At 34.2% G+C, this 20,958-nt stretch overlaps 1 protein-coding gene and 1 long non-coding RNA gene across 5 annotated transcripts; one reads left to right on the plus strand and one right to left on the minus strand.

The window, feature by feature from the left end:
• Positions 1 to 289: 289 nt before the first annotated feature.
• LOC107024529 lies at positions 290 to 6,210 on the minus strand. The gene is made up of 2 exons (XR_001457366.2): positions 5,898 to 6,210; positions 290 to 594 (listed from the first exon to the last, which is right to left on the minus strand). It is a non-coding gene; the product is annotated as an uncharacterized LOC107024529 (long non-coding RNA).
• Positions 6,211 to 7,737: 1,527 nt separating this feature from the next.
• LOC107024010 (protein LAZ1) lies at positions 7,738 to 20,586 on the plus strand. 4 transcript variants are annotated; one of them, XR_003579447.1, is made up of 9 exons: positions 7,740 to 8,039; positions 8,128 to 8,184; positions 12,127 to 12,235; positions 14,733 to 14,917; positions 15,017 to 15,105; positions 15,482 to 15,743; positions 15,933 to 16,184; positions 16,682 to 16,953; positions 19,806 to 19,928. XR_003579447.1 is itself a non-coding variant. In XM_027918601.1 (8 exons), the coding sequence occupies exons 1-8, from the start codon at positions 7,863 to 7,865 to the stop codon at positions 19,810 to 19,812; spliced, it is 1,134 nt and encodes a 377-aa protein (XP_027774402.1). In that variant the 5' UTR covers positions 7,740 to 7,862; the 3' UTR covers positions 19,813 to 19,943. The 4 variants fall into 4 exon arrangements, 2 of the variants coding, with proteins under 2 accessions (XP_027774402.1, XP_015080367.1); XR_001457300.2 differs by lacking the exon at positions 16,682 to 16,953 and having other exon boundaries at positions 7,738 to 8,039; positions 15,928 to 16,184; positions 19,806 to 20,156; XM_027918601.1 differs by lacking the exon at positions 16,682 to 16,953 and having other exon boundaries at positions 19,810 to 19,943.
• The last annotated feature ends 372 nt before the right edge of the window (positions 20,587 to 20,958 follow it).

The raw sequence follows: 20,958 nt of genomic DNA on the forward strand, positions 1-20,958 counted from the left end.
CCTATCATGTGCAGTCTTATCTTGCATTTCTACCAAAGGTTATTTTCAAGACTTGAACCCGTGACCTCCTAGTTACAAGGCTAGCTGCTAACCATCCCACCTTTTTTTTACAACAGAGGGACAGTGGCTAGATTTTTAAGAACTAACAAAATATAATAGAATTACCCATCATTAATGCTGCATTTTGCAGGTGACCCTTAAAGATGTGGTCCATAAGCTAGAAGGACATGCACCAAGCAAAACTCTTTAGTATTACAAGTACAGTATGTTAAACAACAATAATTATGCCTCAGTTGAAAAGAATGAAGATGATTTCAGATAGTAATAATTGTCAATTGAGCATCAGAACTTCAGTGTTGTATCCACATATAAATTGTATGATGAAAAGAACTACATGTTATATATATCAAGTACATTAAACAGGTAAGTCATGTGACACTGAAGAATTTTGACATATTTCGCGAGTACTGTGAAGACTTCATTCCCTCTAGATATCTCAGTCTAAGAAGAAAACAATCTCTAAACTGGAATAAAACCAGCAGTTGTGTCATAAGAGCTTGGACTCTCTTGATCTGGATATAGCTTATAGTTAACCTGAAAATTATGACATGTTTAATGGTCAAAAGAACAGTTCACAATAAAATGAGATAATTGCAAGCTTCCATCCATGTGTTTTGGGGGTGGGGTGGGGATATGCAATTTCTATGTACGCGAGTGATTTGACATAAATATTTTAATAGACAATATTCATGACCGCCAACTTATTTTTCAATAGTAGCAACCATACTTCAAGCATTTCGACTGTATAAAGTCCCAAATTTTCTAAGTTGGTGGAGATAGATTCACTCCTTTCCTAAGTGCATGTGTTTTCTGGAAAATGGAGATCCACGGAAAACTCAAGAGGCTAAACATGTTTCCGAGTAGCCAGATCAGTTTAAGTAGATAAAACTAGAGCTTCTCAATAGCCTAAACAACAACTACGTCTCAATCCCAAACAAGTTAAGGTCGGCTCTATGAAGCATCACTTCTCCATAAGCTCAGCTGATGTCATCATCAATCTCTATTTTTTTTTCTGTGTAACATGGCAAAAGCTATTCATACAGAAGCCATGATTGACTTTTGAGTTCACTATGCAATCTGTAATGCGACTTCTCTTTGTATATACTTTGCACCAGCCAACATTTTTCTGCTCTTTAATACACCTTTTACCAATTGAAAATAGTAATAACAATAATATTATTAGAGGTTCATTAAGAAATAGAAATATTGTAGTTCTTTAACAAATAAAAATATTAGAGTGTCACACCTAGGATTTGAAATTGTAACATAAAGAAATTTTTGAACCCCTTTTACTACAACACTAGAATATACTCTTATTTTCAATAGCCAAAACTACCAAAAAAATTGTGAACATCATTCCAGAAATGGATTAGCTGATAACTTGACCAAAAAGCTTAAGAAGATTTGGTAGTTTGCAACCAATGTGTCTCATAAATAATATCATCATCTAACAAGATCTCTATCATTTTAGGCCATTACAATTCAATATCCTCGTGAATCTTTGGCATCATCTAACAAGATCTCTATCATTTTAGGCCATTACAATTCAATATCCTCGTGAATCTTTGGCATCATCTAACAAGATCTCTATCATTTTAGGCCATTACAATTCAACATCCTCGTGAACCTTTGGCATCATCTAACAAGATCTCTATCATTTTAGGCCATTACAATTCAACATCCTCGTGAACCTTTGGTGGGTGATGGAGAAGAAAGGAATTCATGTTAAATATATAAATGTCACTAAGGACATGTATAAATGAGCCGTCACTAGAGTGAAAACAGTAGTAGGTGATATGAAGGAGTTTTGACTAATAATGGGTTTACACCAGGGATAGGCATTGAGCCTCTAATTGTTTACCCTAGTTATGGATGAGCTAACCAACACAATAGAAATTGAGATCTCATGGTTTATGCTATATGTTGATGATTTGTGTTAATTGACGAAATTACCAAGAGTGTCAACCAAAAGCTTGAACTATCGAGAAGCACTTTAGTCGGTATGAGAAGAGACAACTTCTATTATTGTTATTATTATTATTATTATTATTATTATTATTATTATTATTTTTAAATTATCTTTCACTTTTATTTTATTTAGTATGATGATGATACGACATGGTTTTAAATGAAGAAATGGGGATTCATATAGCCAACCCCAACTTGTTTGGGATCGATGCGTAGTTGATGTTACAGATTTAATATGCTTAAGCTCAAATCAGCAACCACCACCAAACTAAATTGGTTGAGGAACAAACTAAGGACATCATAATTAAGCTCGAAAATACAAGGCTACTCATAGTACAAAAGATCCAGATTGGGATGAAATGAAAATAGAAGTTCCAACCAGTTATTCCACTCTTAATTATAGTAAATTGTTGCAAATAACCATTCACCCTGGTTATGAACCAAAACACAGAGACACTCCCCTAGACCGCAGTCAACAACTCAAAACAAATTAAGTTGTCTAAGACCCTGTCTGGATTGGCTTATACGTACTTTCCTCTGCTTTTCCAAAATATATGTAAAAACTGGGAAAACAGACTCTTATGTTATTAAATGGCATGCTTCAATTCGATTAACATTGATTTGCGTGGTAAAACCTAACTTTCTTTCCTACATACTTTTTTTTTTAGAAAAGGGTAACATTATATTCATACCAAACAGTTCATCATCCAAAAAATGATGAATTGGAAACTTACATCACCCGGGATGGTATTTTTACAAGTTCCCTATATGATCAACTAACTCTTCTATCTCCCTACCAGTTTCTGTTTACACCAAAAATACAGAGGCTTATACAATTCATCCTAATCTTCTATAAGTTCCTGTTTTGACCATCAAAGCACCTTGAATTTCTTTCTTTCCATAAGGTCCACCATATACTTGCTGGGATAGTTCTCGACCAGTGCTCCTTTCTTCCTCTGTTCCCAATACCTTCCCAGCTGCTTAGAAGTTCCATTATTGTCTTAGGCATCACCCAATTAACTCCTTGCAGACACATAAGCATGTTCCATAAACTCATAGCTGCCTTACAGTGCATGAATAAATGAGCATTGACCTCAGCATCCTGCTCGCACTATACACATATTGAGCAGATCTGTCAGCTCCTTTTCTGGAGCGTCTCATGGGTTAGGCGAGCCTTCTTGCATACCAACCGAGTAAAGCAAGCTACCTTAGGAGGACATTTGGTCTTCCACACTTTCTTTCTTACATATCTATAGTACTACCAGGGTAAATTTCAATAATTGAAATCAACTCACTCATGAGGTTACTTCTCAAACATACGGAGTTTCAAGGCATAGAGGTTGTGCAATTCTATCCGACTTTCATCGTCTTTTATCAGGCAAAGTTTCTATAAGTTCTTAATCAATTTTTTTTTTCATACAAGTTTGACTTTAAACAACTTTTACTTGGCTCTATTTTAATAAGGAGAACAATTTTCATTAGCTCTTCTGGGGGAAAAAATGAAAACTATATTTATTTGCTAGTTATGCAGAAAACTTATTTAGCAAATTCAAAAGTTTTCCTTCTTTTCATGCAAAGATGAAGCAAACATTACTGACAGACCCTGAACAACATTGATTCTCCATAAATAAAACTCAAGCATCTAATACCAATACAACTACAGAAAGAGATGAAGAGTAAGAGATTTGTGATTTCTTGGGTTAGGTTCTCCCAGTTGAGTTTGGTGAACAACTACTCCAACACAAAGAAGGAAATGCAAAAAGAATCTGATCCTTTTCCCATCTAAAACCATGATGTCGTACTGGATTCAGTCTGAGTTGTTCCCCGGAAAGGAATTAAAAGAGAGGGTCTACAAATTTGAATCTCAGTGCCTATATATTTCCTAGATATAATTGACCGCTTTCCAGTTGCTGACTGTACTCTCCATGAAAAATGGCCATTTTAGCATCTCTACTGTAACTGCCATTAACGAGGAGGGAGTCTGTGTGAATGATCCAAATGGAAGCTTTACACATTCTGCCTAATAACGATTACTCCAGTCTACTTTTTATGTTAAGTCACTGAAGCGATTTTAACAGATTTCTAGACAGGACATCAATCATGATCGCATTGAAATAGATAAATTTCATCAATTAGACTCTGAGAGTTCAATAGAATTGAATGAAACAGAAACTAAAAAGTAAAAAGACAAATTTTTCCATCACAAGAGGTGACAAAATGACAGATAGACGCTGGCTACGGGACACACATAAGTTACTACATTAAGGCCTTTTGTATTCACGGACTGCTAAACATCCCAACATTAAGCTAGAGATCTATTTATACTTTCCAAATTAACAAGGGGGTACTAATCCAAGCCAAAGACTGTTGATATTCTCAACACTAAATTTTTTAGTAAGAATATGATCTAAGCTCTGAGAACCAACTCAATTTCAGTTAAGTACGTATCAAATTTCTCCATCATACACTTCACTAAACAAATCCAAATTAATAAAACACTTGGAAAATAAAGTATATCTTCACAAGCTTACAGCACTTTGTGGTATTTAAAAACCCCATTAAATGAATTTTCCAATTAATACATTTCCCCTTTTTCTTGATTGTGTTAGGGAAGTTAGTACTTCTAGTCCACAAATATTGACAAAAGTTCCGGTTTTGGTTGTACTTATTAGTTAAACACATTTTCCTTTAATTAAGTTTGGTAGGAGGTATATACCTTTTAGAAACACCCTTCTACTTTAAGGGTTCGTTTGGTGTGGGGGATACAAATAAATAGTGATGGGATAAGAAAATAGTGATGATATAAAAATTTTGTTTCTTGTTTGATTGTCATGTTTGGGATAAGTTATCCTAGGATTAGTTATCCTGGGATAACTTATTCCCAACCAAACGACCCCTAAGTATTTTCCTGGCATGTCTATTAGAGTGTGTAGCAGTAAGGAAATAGCTCTTGTCCACGTTGATCTTCTGCCTAAAAACTACTTCATATCTCCTAAGCTATCTCATAATAAGCTTAAGGGAGTGTCTGTCCCAAGAAGAGAAGATAATAACATCATACTTAATTATTGCGGACAGACAGCCCGGTAAAACAGCGAGTGACATAAAACCCATTAGTCATATGGTTTATGATTTATTTTTTTAAAAGGATCCACTTTATCAAATCAATTCTACAACTAATATGTCCTACCATATTCTTTTTTCGTTTGATAACCATGGTGTCTAGGCCTGATTGTGCGCACCTCCATATGTACCAGGTAACGCTGCCCACCGAGGCTAGCCGGGGCGTAGCTACATTGACTCAAAGGTGGCCACTTGAACACCGCGAAAAATTATATTGCGCAGGACCACTGGTAGAAAATAATATTATGTATATAGATCAAAAACAACTTAGTAGAGATATATTAGAGTTTTGAACACCTTTAGCAATATTCCTAGCTTCATCACTGGCAGGCTAGGACAGATGCAAAATAATCACATGCTTGAATTTAAGTATGAGACCTCGGGATTAGAGCGTGAGACATTATGATGCTCAACCCACTTCATTGACCCATTAGGCCACACCCTTAGGCCTTGTGTATATGTACTACCATAATTACAGGTTTCTATTTCAAGATTTTCAGCAAGACACCCATCAAAAATCGAAAATAAACTAAAGAACAAATAAAGATTGAGCCTTTTATCTAATCAAAAGGTTCAGGCATCATCAATCTCCCAAATTTCAGATCCCAACATTCACATTACCGCACAAACACACAAAACAAACAAATTCAAGGCCAAATGCAATGTGAAAGGACAGAGTATAAAACGAAATGGGTATCAAAAGAAACAAAAATTAAAGAGAAAATTGAAAAGGGGTTGCTAAAAATCACCTGAATAGATCAAAGTCCCGCTATTTTGAATAGAATGTAGCACAGGAAACAGAAGAATACGAAGAGGAAAAGATAATCAATAAACACAAAGAATTTGGTGGATCCGTGATTTCTATTCACCACCTTCTTTGTCTGCTTTGTATCATCTCCGTTTAGCTCCACCTTCGCCATAACTCTTCACAATCAAAAATCCACAGATCAAATAGATCTCCCTATCCTTCTTCTTCTTCCTATGCCCTTTCTTTGAACGCCAGTTGTTCTATATTATTTCATACTCCCTCCCATGTGACATTTTTTAGTTTATTGAGAATTTTGATTAATTTTGAAGTTAATTAATTAGACTATATTAAATAATATTTGAAATTTATCTGATAAATATTATAAGTTGTTGTGTCAATATGATAGAAATTTACATTTTGAAATATTAAATCAAAATTGATGTACAAAATGTCATATGTATAATTAAGATAAAAGGAGCAATTTTATGTTATTTTTGTCATATAATATTCGTCGAGTTGATTTGATAATATTCACGTAATATATTATTTACATATGCTACGAGGTATCACATTTTGTCTCAATAATTAAAGTTTATGGATGAAAGATAATTCGTAAAGACATTATATCATATTCGAAGAGTCTGTTTTAAGCTATAAATTGTCTTTCACACCCGGTATATATACATTATTTTATCATCACTAGTATAAAAAGTAATTATTTTAATATAATGTTCGGATGTGTGATTTGGAAACTAAAATTATGATTTGAAATCATTTCAAATTCCAAAACCAATTATTTCTAAGTTTTGAAAATGAAAAATACGACTTGAAAGTCTATATTTTATAAAAAACAAAAACAAACATTTCAAAAATTGCAAAAAAGAAATTCATATTTTGCCGTGAATTTTCTTTTTGTACCATGAAAGAAGATATCAAAGAATAACTACTTGTCAAGATTGTTGACTTAGGGTTATTCAAAATCGAAATCGATAATTCGAATCGAAAAAAAAGATGTTGATTTATTAATATGGGCTATTGGTTTAGTGGTTTTGACTTTTTTTTTGTTATCGGGTTATCGGTTCTTAATAATTTCAGATTTTTTCTTAACGGGTTATCGATTATTTATACCATTTTGTATATAAAGTCCTTGACTTAGAGTTTGCTTTCTTACTTTTATTTCTGGCTATCTCAAATTCTTTGTTATTCCACAATATAAAAATATTTGCATTTGAGCAAGATGTAATCTGTGAACTCATATGCTCATTTGGTTTATCACCTTGTTTCTAAGTGTTTTTTCAGTGTCTTTTTTTGTGTCAAATCTTAATAGTTAAACGAACAACCGAACCAATACGATCAATAACTAATAACCGATAAATCATTATCATAATGGTTCTATAACAATTTAACATTTATACAAACCAACAACCAATAAGACAAATCGATAAACTTCAAAATAGAACCGAACCGATTGATACACAATCCTAATTAACTGTTTCACGATTTAATTATGAAGAAACTAAGTAAATACCACATAAAAGTAAAATAATTACAAACATATACCCTTTTTTACATTCATATTCCACTAAAAAATTATACTATAATACCCCCATTAATTTCGCTTAACTGATATCATATTGATATTAGTAAGATTGATACTCATGTTTTTTTGGGTCTTTATCGTTTAAATAAAAATCTTGGAGATCTCGGATATTCCATTCTGTTCTTTGATGGTGACAAATTGACAACAGAAGAAAATGAAAGGGACCAAAATCATAAATACAGAAAATTGGAAAAAGAAAATCGAATTAGGAAAATTCAATAATTCAAAATTCAACTCTTTTAAACTTCATTTTTTAAAAATATTATTTTAATATATTTACAAAAATTCAGCCGGAGAAAAAAATCATATGAGCTCCGATCATCGGGGAAAAATCAAGGTTTCCGGCGAACCCCTAAATCGTAGCTGATGCAAGGGGTAATATCGTTATCATCGCAGCATTTGAATCGGGTCCTCCATGACCTTTTCAGTAGTTACTCGCCTCCTGTATGGGCAACACTAATTGCTGGAGTATTCATTGTCATCTCTCTCACACTCTCTATGTACCTCCTCTTTGAACATCTATCTTCTTACAAAAACCCTGAGGTTTGTGTTTTCTCAGTTGAAGAATTCTATGTATATGAATAGTTGATTTTTTTGTCATTTGGGTTTTTTTTTAATTTGTTTTTTGCAGGAACAAATGTTTTTGATTGGTGTGATTTTGATGGTGCCTTGTTATGCAGTTGAATCAGTAAGTTCGTTTGGAAAAGAATTTTTTTTGTTTAATTGTAATGGTTTGTATCTATGTGGGAGTAGCATATAGGCTATATCTTTCTGCAAGGACAGGAAAAGTATGTTTTTTTTTGGCATAATTTTGAGATGATTACTAATAAAAAGTGATTTCATTAGCAGAGTAGGAGGGTTTTCTTATCCTTCCCTTTTGTGGTGAAGGTTCTGTGAGTTCTTCAGCTTCTCCACATTTTGATTTAGCTAGTTTTGTAAAGCCCTTGGCGGGTAAGCATCTGAGAAATGGAGAACAGATGGTAGGTTTTGATTGCTGATTGGGAAAAAAAAGCAAATGCTAAAAGGCTGGTCTGCTTTTGCTGGCTATTGAAGTGCAGAAACACAGTGACTAGCACATGTCTGGTCAGCATAGATCAAGTAGTGCTATCCCATGTTCCTTACTAGTGTGATGCACCTTTTATTATAGCTGCTCAGTGTAGTCTTTTTGTTGTTCATAAGGGAAGAAAACTTCGTCTTTCAATCTACTGGTTTTGTGGTGTTTTTTTTAAGTTTTAACTCTGTTTTATGTAGGATTTCTGTACTTCCTATATGTTCTATTGTGCTCTTCTAGTTCTCTTACACATTCAATAACACTTACATTTCTGAAGCTTAAAAGAGAAGGATATATCTTCTTATGTTTTAACCCGTTCGACCGAGTAAGCACATTAAAGCACCAAAACAGAAAAGAAAGTAAGGGAAAAGGAGGAACAACCTTACTTCTCAAGATTATTGGTTCCTAAATATCCGAAGAGTCAAAAGTTTACCAGGGATAGAGGAGAAAAGGAATACATATGGTGTAAAGATATCCATATTTATTGGTCATAAATAAAAGTCGATAACTTATTGACTGCCAAGAACTTATAAGTTGATCTAAAACGAGTTGTCTGGAGAACTTCTCAAGTTTTAGCAAAAGCAGCTATGTGGGGTCATATTGATTGGTTGAAGGACCTAAAAGAGAATGTAGTTTGGGGTGGGGTGATAACTGTTTGTGCCAGATTCAAGAGATTAGTGCACCCTCAACATTGAAAACATTCATGTGGAAAAACAAAAGTATATATTTGAGAATTCTAGTAGAAAGGAGAAAAAACAACATTCTCGATTATATAAGTAGCTATGAGTTCTTTTACCTGTCCCTTTCATCTCTTTATACATAAGATAACAACATTATTTAGCAAAGATGTTTTGCTTTGGACTGCATTTGGTTAAATTGAATAAATGAGACATATATTTAATGTTAGATTGGGAATAGATTTATAATGTAGTGTCTATAAATACCAATGTGTGTATTCAAGATTTTTCTCCATTGTTTCTCACATGGAGTTTTCATGAGAAATCTTTGTGACAGAGAAGCCTATTGCCACACCTTTATTTCGGTGACTTTCAAATCTGACCTGCACCACCTCCACCCACGATAGTAGTTTATGAGTATTAATACCTGTGACCAAACCCTAAAAAATAAGTGATGCACCATCATACACCTACCAGAGTTCTGACATACAGACAGTGCGTTTTTCACACGTGCTGGCGTGTGAGCTATTCTCAGCCATTTTTTTTCGAGATTTTTGCCCCCAGTCAGTTCATGCTGAAATTCCGACCTTACCTATATAATTTATGTACATTGCCGATCATTTTCATCATTTCGGCAGGATCCAAACTTGTTTCATACCATAAGGTGATTGCCGCAATCGACACTAGGCTATAGAGTATAGACAACATCAAGCCTAGTGTATTGATTGGGGCAATCACTTAATGGTCTAACTAGTCTCTTCGAGCATGGTTTGAGATGTTCAACACAATAATTCAGGAGTTTGGCTTTATTCATAGTAAACTTGATCACTTTGTCTTTTATCATCATTCTGCTCCAAATCTATGTATTTATTTGATGGTTTATGTTGACCATATCGTTATAATCAACAACTCTATCAAAGGCGAAAAACGTATATAAAGCGTGAGTTTTAATGAAAAAAGGTGCAAAGAGAAAAAAAATACAAATGTATATGTTTAATCCAAGACTAATAATTATAAATTGAATGACAAATATATGACCAAAAAAATTGAATTTTTTTAATGATAAATGAAATATCATTTCTTTAGTGTCACTTCTTCATAAGAGGCTCATTGACAAGGAAAAGTTTGTCTTAGAACCTTGATGATGACATTGAAGCGCGCGAAGCGAGGCAAAGCGCTCAACATGTTTAGAGCCTCGCTTCAGGACTTAAGCGCGTTTAAAGCGTGCTTTTGATAACACTGATTATCGGTAATGATCATCACGATAATATCACTAAATTAAAGCAACATCTCTTTTAACATTTCCATACTAAAGACATCGACAAACTAAAGTATTTTCTAGGTATTGAGATTGCTCAGTCCAAATTTGGTATTGTTATTTCATAATGCAAATATGTCTTAGACATTCTTGAGGAGATATGAATGATGAGATGCAGACTCATTGAATGCTAAACTTTTATCGAGAGAAGGAGAGTCATTTAGTGATCCTAGAAGACATAGGCAACTGATTGATAAGTTGAACTCTCATAGTAACTAGACCTGCCATTTCTTTTCCGATGAGTTTTGTAAGTTAGTTAATGGATTCTCCCAATCAAGGTCATTGGGATGCAGTTATTCGCATTCTACGATACATAAAGTCATCTTTAGGTAAAGGGATTCTCTTCGAGGATCAAGGCCATGACATGATCATTGGATATACAAACATTGACTAGGCAGGATCACCTTTTGATAGACGTTCGACATCCGGATATTTTGTTTTAGTAGGAGATAATTTGGTGTCTTGGAAGAGTAAGAAACAATGTGTGGGTTCTTGATCTAGTGCAAAAGCAAAATATCGAGCAATGTTTGTAGCATTTTGTGAGCTAAATGCTCAAAGTACTAAAATTTGGTGGAATCAGTCAGGTGGAACTTGCATGCGATAACCAAGTGGCCATTCACATGGTATCAAATTTCGCATTTCGTGAGAGGCTTTGGCGCATTGAGATTGACTATCACTATGATAGCGAAAAGATACTCTCGGAAGATATTGTTACAAAATTTATGAAGCCAAGTGATCAACTTGTAGATATTTTTACGAAGTCCGTCACTTATCCTCTTATTAGTTACATCTATAACAAGCTCGGTATATATGACTTATATGCACCGGTTTAAAGGAACGTTAAAATAGGAATAAGAATAAGATTATATATAGTATCTTACGTGGAAAAGAATTGTAATGTAGTTTCTATAAATAGGACTTATTGTAACAATATAGATACACTATTTAATACTCCCTCCGTTTCAATTTGTTTGATCTATTTGACTTGGCATGAAGTTAAAGAAAGTAAAGAAGACTTTTAAATCTTGTACTTTTAAATTAACGATATGTCAAATATACCAAAATATCCTTTAATCTTGTAGTTTGAAACACGTCACTGAAAAGTTTAAATTAGAAAGTTGCTAAAAAAAGGAAAGTGTCATTCTTATTGAGACTAAAAAGGAAAGTAGGTCAAATATATTGAAACGGAGGGAGTAATATTTTTCTCCATTATTTTTCACATTTTTAGAGCCGAGAGTTTATCGGAACAACCTATCTACCCCGCAAAAGGTAGAGGTAAGGTTTACGTACATCTTATCCTCTCCAGACTCCACATATGGGATTTCACTAGGCATTATATTGTTGTATTTCTCACATTTACCATTGCATGCTTCTACAAATTCTATATTATATGAAATTGATACAAGATTTTTATTCTAAAAAAGTTAGGGTTCTGACATTGACAGAGTTAATGTTTAGTTGCCTAGAGGCATTTATTCTTATTGAAGATCAACTCTAAGTATTTGGTCTATCTCAACTTGAATGTGTATTCCCGTTCAAAAATATATTTTGTCAATTTTCTAATGCATCATTTCTTTCTCACAGTTTGTGTCATTGGTACATCCAGCAATTAGTGTTGACATTGGGATATTGCGAGATTGCTATGAATCCTTTGCTATGTACTGCTTTGGGAGGTATCTTATTGCTTGCTTAGGTATGGTTATGTTTCTTAATACTTCATCTTACAAATTTTAATTTAAGGGTCGTTTGGTTCGTATACTAGTTATGTATTAAAATGCATTTTTTAATGTTGTGAGTAAAATGTAGAAATTGTTAACTTGTGAATAACAATCGATGGATTTGTGCACTCAAGGGTGTGACCTAGTGATCAATAAAGTAGTATGAGAATCAGGAGGTTTTAGGTTCAAATTCTAGCGGAGGCAAAAACTGGTACTTGTGTTTGGTGGAAGGTAGTAAGTACTTCGTGAAATTAGTCAAGGTACCCACAAGATGGCGGGACACAGCAGTTATAAAAGTAGAATAATAGAAGGATTTACTTGTAGAGAAAAACAATATGTTCAATATTTATACAATGATTATCCACTTTAAGGACATTTTTATAGTAGATACTCTTATTTATGTATTACTGATACGTGCTTTCTTGTTCCACATTTTTTCCAAAATAATACAAAGACTGCCTTATACGTTATGTTGTAGCACACAAGGGTCTGGCCTAGTGGTAAATCAAGTGGGTGAAAACCTTGGAGACCGCTGTTCAAATCCCTGTAAAGAAAAAAGCACTACATGATTTCTTCCCATCTGCCTAAACATTGGTGGCCAGATTAATTCGATACTTGTGCTCAATGGTGGATCTAGGATTCTAAAGTAATGGGTGCTCGTTAAAATTTAGCGGATATAGGCATTCGACAAAAAAACATAGATATATAAGTTAAAAGCACATCAAAATTTCAAAATTATTAAATTCCAAACCAATATGTAGTTTGGAAAGTGTCATGGGTTTCAGTGGTAATATCTATGGTTGAATCCATTAAATTTAAATTTGGATCTGACTCCACTAATGCATAGTCACTACAACTACCAAGTGCATAACTATTTGAACTGATCTTAAAGTATCTAACTAGTAAACTCCAATAAATATTTTTCCCTTTTAAAAAGAGATCAATTTATTTACAATCATTCTCGATGTTTCAATTTGAAAATGATGTATAGTATCATTATTGCTTACACCAAATTTACTTTTTAAACATATAAATTGTATATTTTGATTTATATGCACAAATTAACAATATAAAAATGGAAAAAAGGAAGTAAAACGAAGAAAGCAAATAAAGGAAAGCAAGAAAAGAACTGCTAGAAGTGTGTATCGATCTTCCGCATTGTGAGACAACAAGGACTGTATCCCCGCCGTAGCAGCCAATGCACCCAATGGCTCTTTTAGTTCCTGCGTGCTGGTTCTTCTTAATTTATCCAATTTATTTATATAAATATATGAGTTCCGCGTCAGAAGTAATGGGTGCTCGAGCGCTCATAAGGGTCTATGTGGGTCCATCCCTTCCTATGCTGATTCTAGGTGGCATAGTTGAGATAGCGCAAGCTGACCTAGACACCCCCGTTATAAAAAAAGAAAGTTATGTGTGTATACATACTATACTGCCAACCAAACATTGCATTAATAATGTGGAGATCCTTTTTACTTATGCGGCCCACAAAATATTGCATTAGTTATGCAGAGATCTATCTTTTCTTATAGAACCAACTAGAATGTATTCTCTCCATTCCAATTTATGTGACATGCTTTGATTCTAGATGGTGTTTAAGAAAGAAATGAAGATTTTTTTTAAATTTGTGGTCTTAAACACGCCATAACATTTTTGTGGTTATAAGACTTTTGAAACTTGTGCTTTTAAACATATCACAACACTTGTGTGGTTATATCCTTATTATAAAGACATTTGTTTTGCGGCAATGGTTCTCTTTAAGGGTAAAATAAGAAGTTCAAAGTTAAATTGTTTCCAAACATAGAAATTTGTTACTCCCTCTGTTTAAAAAAAATGTCACTATTTCCTTTTTAGTTTGTTTAAAAAAGAATGATCCCTTTCCTTTTTTGGTAACACTTTAACTTCAACTTTCCACGTGGCATGCTTAAGACCACAAGATTAAAGGGTATTTTTGTACATTTGACATAACTTAATTTAGAATCACAAGATTAAAAAGTCTTTTTTCTTTTCTTAAACTCCGTTCCAAGTCAAACTAGGCCATCCTTTTTGAAACGGAGGGAGTATTTCATCTTTACTATGACAACAAACCTGCTGCTTAATTCAGGACAGTAAGGGACTTCTGATTGTGTAAATTGTTCTTCTGTTCTTCTTTGATAGAGCTCTAAGAATCACTGGAGTGTAATTCCATCAATGAATCATTTTCTTTTTCTCTCTCTTTGCATATTAGCACATGTTTGACTCTTTGATATAAAGGGTTGGCATGTCTTCTTGGCTTCCTGAACTTCTTAGTAGTCCCCCGATCATGAAAATGCCGATCGAAGATTGCCAAGATTAAAACCGTGTTGAAAGTTTTTATTTACAAGTCATGCACATTTTGGATTACTTGAAAAATGGTTTTTGATCATTACTTACAAAATTATTGCTTTTTTCCTTTTTGTTTTTTTGTATTTCTTATTTTATTTTGTGACTTAGGTGGGGAGGAGCGGGCTATACTATTTATGGAGAGGGAAGGACGTGCAGCTTCAAAGATGCCACTACTAGAGCATGACTCTGAGAAAGGAGTTGTCAAACATCTTTTTCCTATGAATTATTTTTTAAAGCCATGGAAACTTGGTCAGTGGGTCTTCCAAGTTATCAAATTTGGAATTGTCCAATATGTGAGTATGCTATTTGACTTAGATCTATATTCCTCTGGACATAAAAGCTGAGCTCATCTTTTTCCTTGTGATTAACATGATGCAAAATATTCTTTGTAGATGATCATAAAAGCATTTACTGCTATTTTAGCAGTGATTCTTGAAGCTTTTGGTGTCTATTGTGAAGGAGACTTCAAGTTGAATTGTGGGTAAGAACTCTTAGTATTCTTGTACAAAAATCTAGCACTCCCTTTGTGCTAAAATCATTGCCTTCTCAGGAGAAGAAAAAAAAAAAGAAAGAAGAAAGACCTCTTATTATTTTATGGATAGTGACTGCACATGCCTCAAAAGTTGCAAGTTTATCTATTTACAGCTCTCTCCTTTGTATATCATTTCTCTAAAGTAGGAAAATATCTTCCTTTATTAGCATGAAGTTGCTCTGAATAAAAATTTCAGAGCATTCATATGGTAGATACTCCTACAAACTATTGTAATCTGGCAGAACTTTCAATGCTGTGCTTGGCTTACTGGGCTGATCCATTTGTTATTAATGTTATCTCTTGCTTTTATTCTGCTTTTTTGTAGGTATCCCTATGTAGCTGTGGTTTTAAATTTCAGTCAATCGTGGGCACTGTATTGCTTAGTACAATTTTATGCCATTACAAAGGATGAATTATCTCACATCAAACCGCTGTACAAGTTTTTAACGTTCAAGTCAATTGTATTCTTAACTTGGTGGCAAGGTGTGGCTATAGCTCTTCTCTCTACCCTCGGTTTGTTTCGAAGTCCAATAGCTGGAGCTTTGCAATTTGAATCCAGCATTCAGGATTTCATCATATGCATCGAGGTAATTGTTCTGGAATTGGGCATGCATTTATTACTTGTAGTGTATTCTTACAAGAATATTTCCTTTATGATTTCTAAAATTCTATTCAGGTGCAGTGTTATGCTTTTTAAGTTTTTATCAGTTGTCTAAGGATGCTTGATATTTTTCAACAATTTGACTTTCACAGCTCTGTTTATTTATCCAGTACAGATGGGTGTTGCTTCTGTAGTTCATCTTTATGTCTTCCCAGCAAAGCCATACGAGCTGATGGGAGAGCGCTATACTGGGGCTGTTGCTGTTCTAGGGGATTATGTGTCTGCAGACTTGCCAGTAGACCCCGAGGAAGTTAGAGACAGTGAGCGTCCGACCAAATTACGTCTTCCTCAACCTGATGTTGATACTAAGGGTGGAATGACAATTAGAGAAAGTGTTAAGGACGTCTTTATCGGAGGTCGAGAATATGTAAGTCTCTTTCTCTTTGCTAAAAGGTTTGAGCTATCTTATATATTGTCCATACAGCTGTACCAAAACCTCACAACTTTGTTTTACAAATGTTGAGACAACTGAAGTCTCATCCGGATGCTTATACTCCTAGTGTCATGAGAGAGAGAGTTAATAATAAAAGAGATGACGAATAAAGTGGGGGAGAAATAGTCTTTCTGGGGAGAACATTCCAAGGAATTTATCCTATTGTGTTTTCTGCACCTTCTCTTTTCTGTTCTTTGATACCGGGTAATACACTGCGATATTGGTGAATCAACTGATGTCGTTTTTGCTATTACCCAGAAATATATTGAAAGTAAAGAGTTTGTTTGCCATTTTCAGAATAGCTCCTTAACTTTCTAAGATATCCTCACGTCCAAAATCAAGTTTCATGCTTTGATTAATGACAAGTGCAGGAGCAGGGCCCTAATGATCGTACCTGTGATTGAACTCTTTAAGTTCCTATTTATTTTCAGGTTTCATGAACTCTGTCATGTACAGCAGTCAAAGATAGGAATATATGATCCAAAATAAGAACATGGGACTAGGGGTGATTAAAAGGGATATCGAACCTACGGTGCTGTGTTCAGTTCCAACCATGTGAATTGATATCTCTTGCTAATGCTAAAATTTTGGAATCGATCTGGATTCGGGTTAATTTCGGTGGTATTGGACAACTGAAATGTGGGGAGACTGTTGACTTTCCTAGTTTATCCGACTGTTTCCCCTCTTCCATCATTTGTTCTTGGTATGATATTGGAAGATGTGTTTTGCTAAGTGGTCTGAGTTATCTTGTTATGCTTTTCCTTGGCTTGTGCGAGAAGTTGCAGGATCTATGCTTGACACAATGATAGACTGATAAAAAGGATACCCGGTCTTGGGAATGTCCCGATGGACCATATCTCGTCACACAGTCACCATGGTTGGCCAATTTTAGGTTTATTTTTCTACCTTAAGTGAAAACAGAATCATCGATATTGATTATTTGTTTTTTCCAGTGCATCTGAAAATGACCCAATTACTGTGATTTCTAAAGTGATTGGCTGATTGCTATTACTTTCTCCTTAAGTAACTAGTTCACTGACTAGCTTTGTTGGTGATGTTGACAACCTGTTAGTTTAATTTATGAAGCTAAGAATAGTCTTGGAGCACTCTTAGATAGAAGCGTGTGAACTATATTAATGGTAATAATCATTTTTGGATGTTCCAATTTATTTGCCTATTTAAGAATCTTTAATTATCAATTTTCACTAAAAAGAGAGAGAAGGAATCCTTAAGTCATCAATTAGCCAAATGGAGTAGGAGCAAAGATCTATTAGTGGAACAAAGCTCTAAGAAAAAATAGGATGATCTCTGGCAAAGGCACTAGAAAATTGGACACTTGAATTCAGATGAAGTGGAGTGCCACAAGCGTCTTCAGGTTGGATCTGTGATATTCCCCTAAATTGAACTCCTTGAAGTAAAGGGGAAATTTATATAATTAAGCACGAGGAAAGCTTGTGAAAGGTATTAGGTGATGGCAATATTCATTAAACTTTTCCTCCATACTTGTGGGTAGGCATAGTTTGGGTGATAGAGAAATCTTGATTTTTGGTTCAGTATTCTGGATTTTGATGCAGTGTTCGGATTTAATTTTGAGAAATTTACAGCTAAATACCATTCAGCCATCTAGTTTACAATTATATACCTAGTGTATAGGTAGTGTATACTTTATACTGAATATATATGATGTACATGTACAATACATAACTATATACATCATATACAGCCGAAGTGCACATGTAGTGTATACGTCCTACATGTTGGCAAACTAATTGGCGGAAAAAATTAACGCCAAATACCATTCGTCCATCTAGTATACAAAATATATATAGTGTATATGTAGTGTATACTTTATACCAAATATACATTTAATATATGCCTGTATATAACATATACAACCAAATTGTATACTTCGGTCATGTTGGTAGACTAGTTCTTCTAAGGTTACATTTACGCATGTTAAATTTAACCTTCCTTTTGGAATTTTTGGAAAACTTGATGATGTAACTGTGGAGATTTTCTGGTTTGGAATTTGTTTACTTGCATTTATTCTTGGTACTGTCCATTAGTAAAACTATCTTACCTTATCCCCACAAAAAGAAGGAATAGTGTTTGAGCTTCCAGTTAACTTTGATAACAAAAAGTAAATTTATAATTCTTCTCTACTCACCTCTATTACCGCTTATTGCTCTTTGCTCAAAACACTATAGCCGAAGCTGGGTAGCGACTTAAGTAGAGATGAACTATTAAGGCAATTCTATGTGAATACTTTATTTAGAGGTGTTCCTTATTTGTAAGAAGAAGAAGCAAACTTATAGGCTCAAACCGAACCAAATAATCTGAAATCAAACTCTAAAGAACCAAACCAAATCAAGCTTATTTGATTTGTATTTTGTAAATCTGAAATTCAAAATTTCATATGGATGTTTTCATAATCCAAACTGCATTGCCGGGCACCTACCCCTATTCATACTTGTTTACCTTGGTCGTGGATGGTGTAGTCAACAGTATAGATGATGAGGTTCCATGGTGCAATCTACATAAAAATCATAGTGTTAACTGTTGAAACTCGTGAAAAGGTAGCTAGAAGTTGGAACAATGGAGCAGAATTATAGGAACTAGATAGTAATGTGTTTTAGGAGTAGTAGAAGTAAGAAAAAATATATGCATTATAGATTTAGTCCCTCAAAAAGAATGAAGAAGTGAGATTAGACAAGATTATGACACCTAATGTAGCCAAATCAAATATTTAAGCTTAGTCATTTAAAGAGAATTGTTAGATGACAATATAATACGTTGGATGATTGAAATGGAGGAGTGCTACAGGAAAAGTACGCAATAAGAAGATGCATAATTAAGTGAAATGCAAGTTATATAAAACAATTGTGAGACTAATAAAGCTGTATGACAGTGAATGTACTTAGGTCTTAAAAGGCCATATCGTAAGATGGATATTATAAATGTATAAGCATTTTTATTGCCTGATAAAAATATTATAAAAGTTAAGATTGATATGCGGTCATAAGGATTTTGTGAAATTAGAACTGATCATATCTAACAGAGGATTCAAGCAGCACAGATAGAGGACAGGATGACAGGTCAACCTGAGCCGGTTTTGACACCATTTACTATGCAAAACTCCAAATGTTGCGGTTCATAGGTGCTATAGAGTAAGATAGTAAAGATGGTAAGATATCAATCTAAAATTATATTGGACAGTAGTAGTTTTAGAAGACATACTATCCCATGGATAAAAAAAATAAAGGTTCGATGTTTGTCAAGAGTACTTCATGTTGGCTCTAGACTTGTATATCAGTGTGTTGAGATGTGTGAGATCCAGATATCCTCTATTCTTGTATATCTTAGATTTGAACAATAAATTATCTAATGTTGGAATGATATAGGCTTTGATAGAGTGGAATGGATGAAAGGACCCTACAGGCAAACTTTAACTAATATACAGTTGACTGCTGTAAATGGTGTTACATGTATGACACTTTTATTTGTTCCTTCTCCCTGTTATCGTTGATCCGTTCATTAACAAAATACTTTCTACAGATAGTGAATGATTTGAAATTCACGGTAACCCAAGCAGTGGAGCCTGTAGAAAAAGGAATTCAAAAATTGCATAAGATCTCTCAGAACATAAAGAAGCATGAGAAAGAGAAGCGAACAAAGGACGACAGTTGCATCGCAACATCATCTCCAGCACGGAGGGTCATACGCGGGATAGATGATCCGCTTTTACATGGAAGCATTAGTGACAGTGGAGCTTCAAGGAAGAAGAAGCATCGTCGGAAATCTGGATATACCAGTGCAGAAAGTGGTGGAGAAAGTAGCAGTGATCAGAGCTATGGTGGTATCCAAGTTCGTGGCCGTAGATGGCTTACTAAGGATTAGTCAGGAAAGAGCAAGGGCAGAAAGTAATTGCTTTGAAGACCTTCTATACAGTATGCACACCTCTGCCTGAAATCTAGAGTTATTTTAACTCTCTACAACATCATTCTTCTGCTCCAAGGAAGTTGAAGTATTTGCTTCAGCAAAGTCAATCTGGGGCTTTTGCTCTCTCTGCAGAGTTCAAAGTGCTACATTATGAAAGCACTTACATACATATTCATTCTCTCTTGTCATTGTTGTTGCAACTTGCACATAATGGTCTTCAATGGTGTATAGATAGATGTATCCTCATCGGTGTATGATCCCGTGTTGTATCAGGATCAGTCTGCTTCATATAAAAGGTTTTGCATTCAGATTTGAATCATAGGAAGAACTATGTCCCACCTTGATGAAATTAACTCGATGGCAGTTATTTATCTCATCAAAATGGTGTTTTCTCCTGCATTTTTTTGTTGAAAAATTTGACATATTGCCATTATAACAACAAAGAATTGTACATACAACACCTTAAAAGCATCTATTCATGTAACCGCATTTTAGGAAGGGGCGCTATAGATATTTAGACCTCTTTCTTTAATTGACATCGTTAATGAATAAGCAGTGCCACCACAACTTGTTTTGGTAGAAAAAATGTCACTTGCGAAGAAGTATAATATTTCTTTCATTCAAGATATTTTTAGATAAGAAGTCTTGATAAAAGTTAAAGAAAATGTTTTTAATATATCGAATTTGATTTTCTTTGTAAATTATAGAGCGAGTATTGTGTTTAACCCTGCCGTAAAATTATCTTAATTTGTATAGTAATGTATTCCTT

Source organism: Solanum pennellii, chromosome 7, assembly GCF_001406875.1.
Source record: "Solanum pennellii chromosome 7, SPENNV200".
NCBI lineage: Eukaryota > Viridiplantae > Streptophyta > Magnoliopsida > Solanales > Solanaceae > Solanum > Solanum pennellii.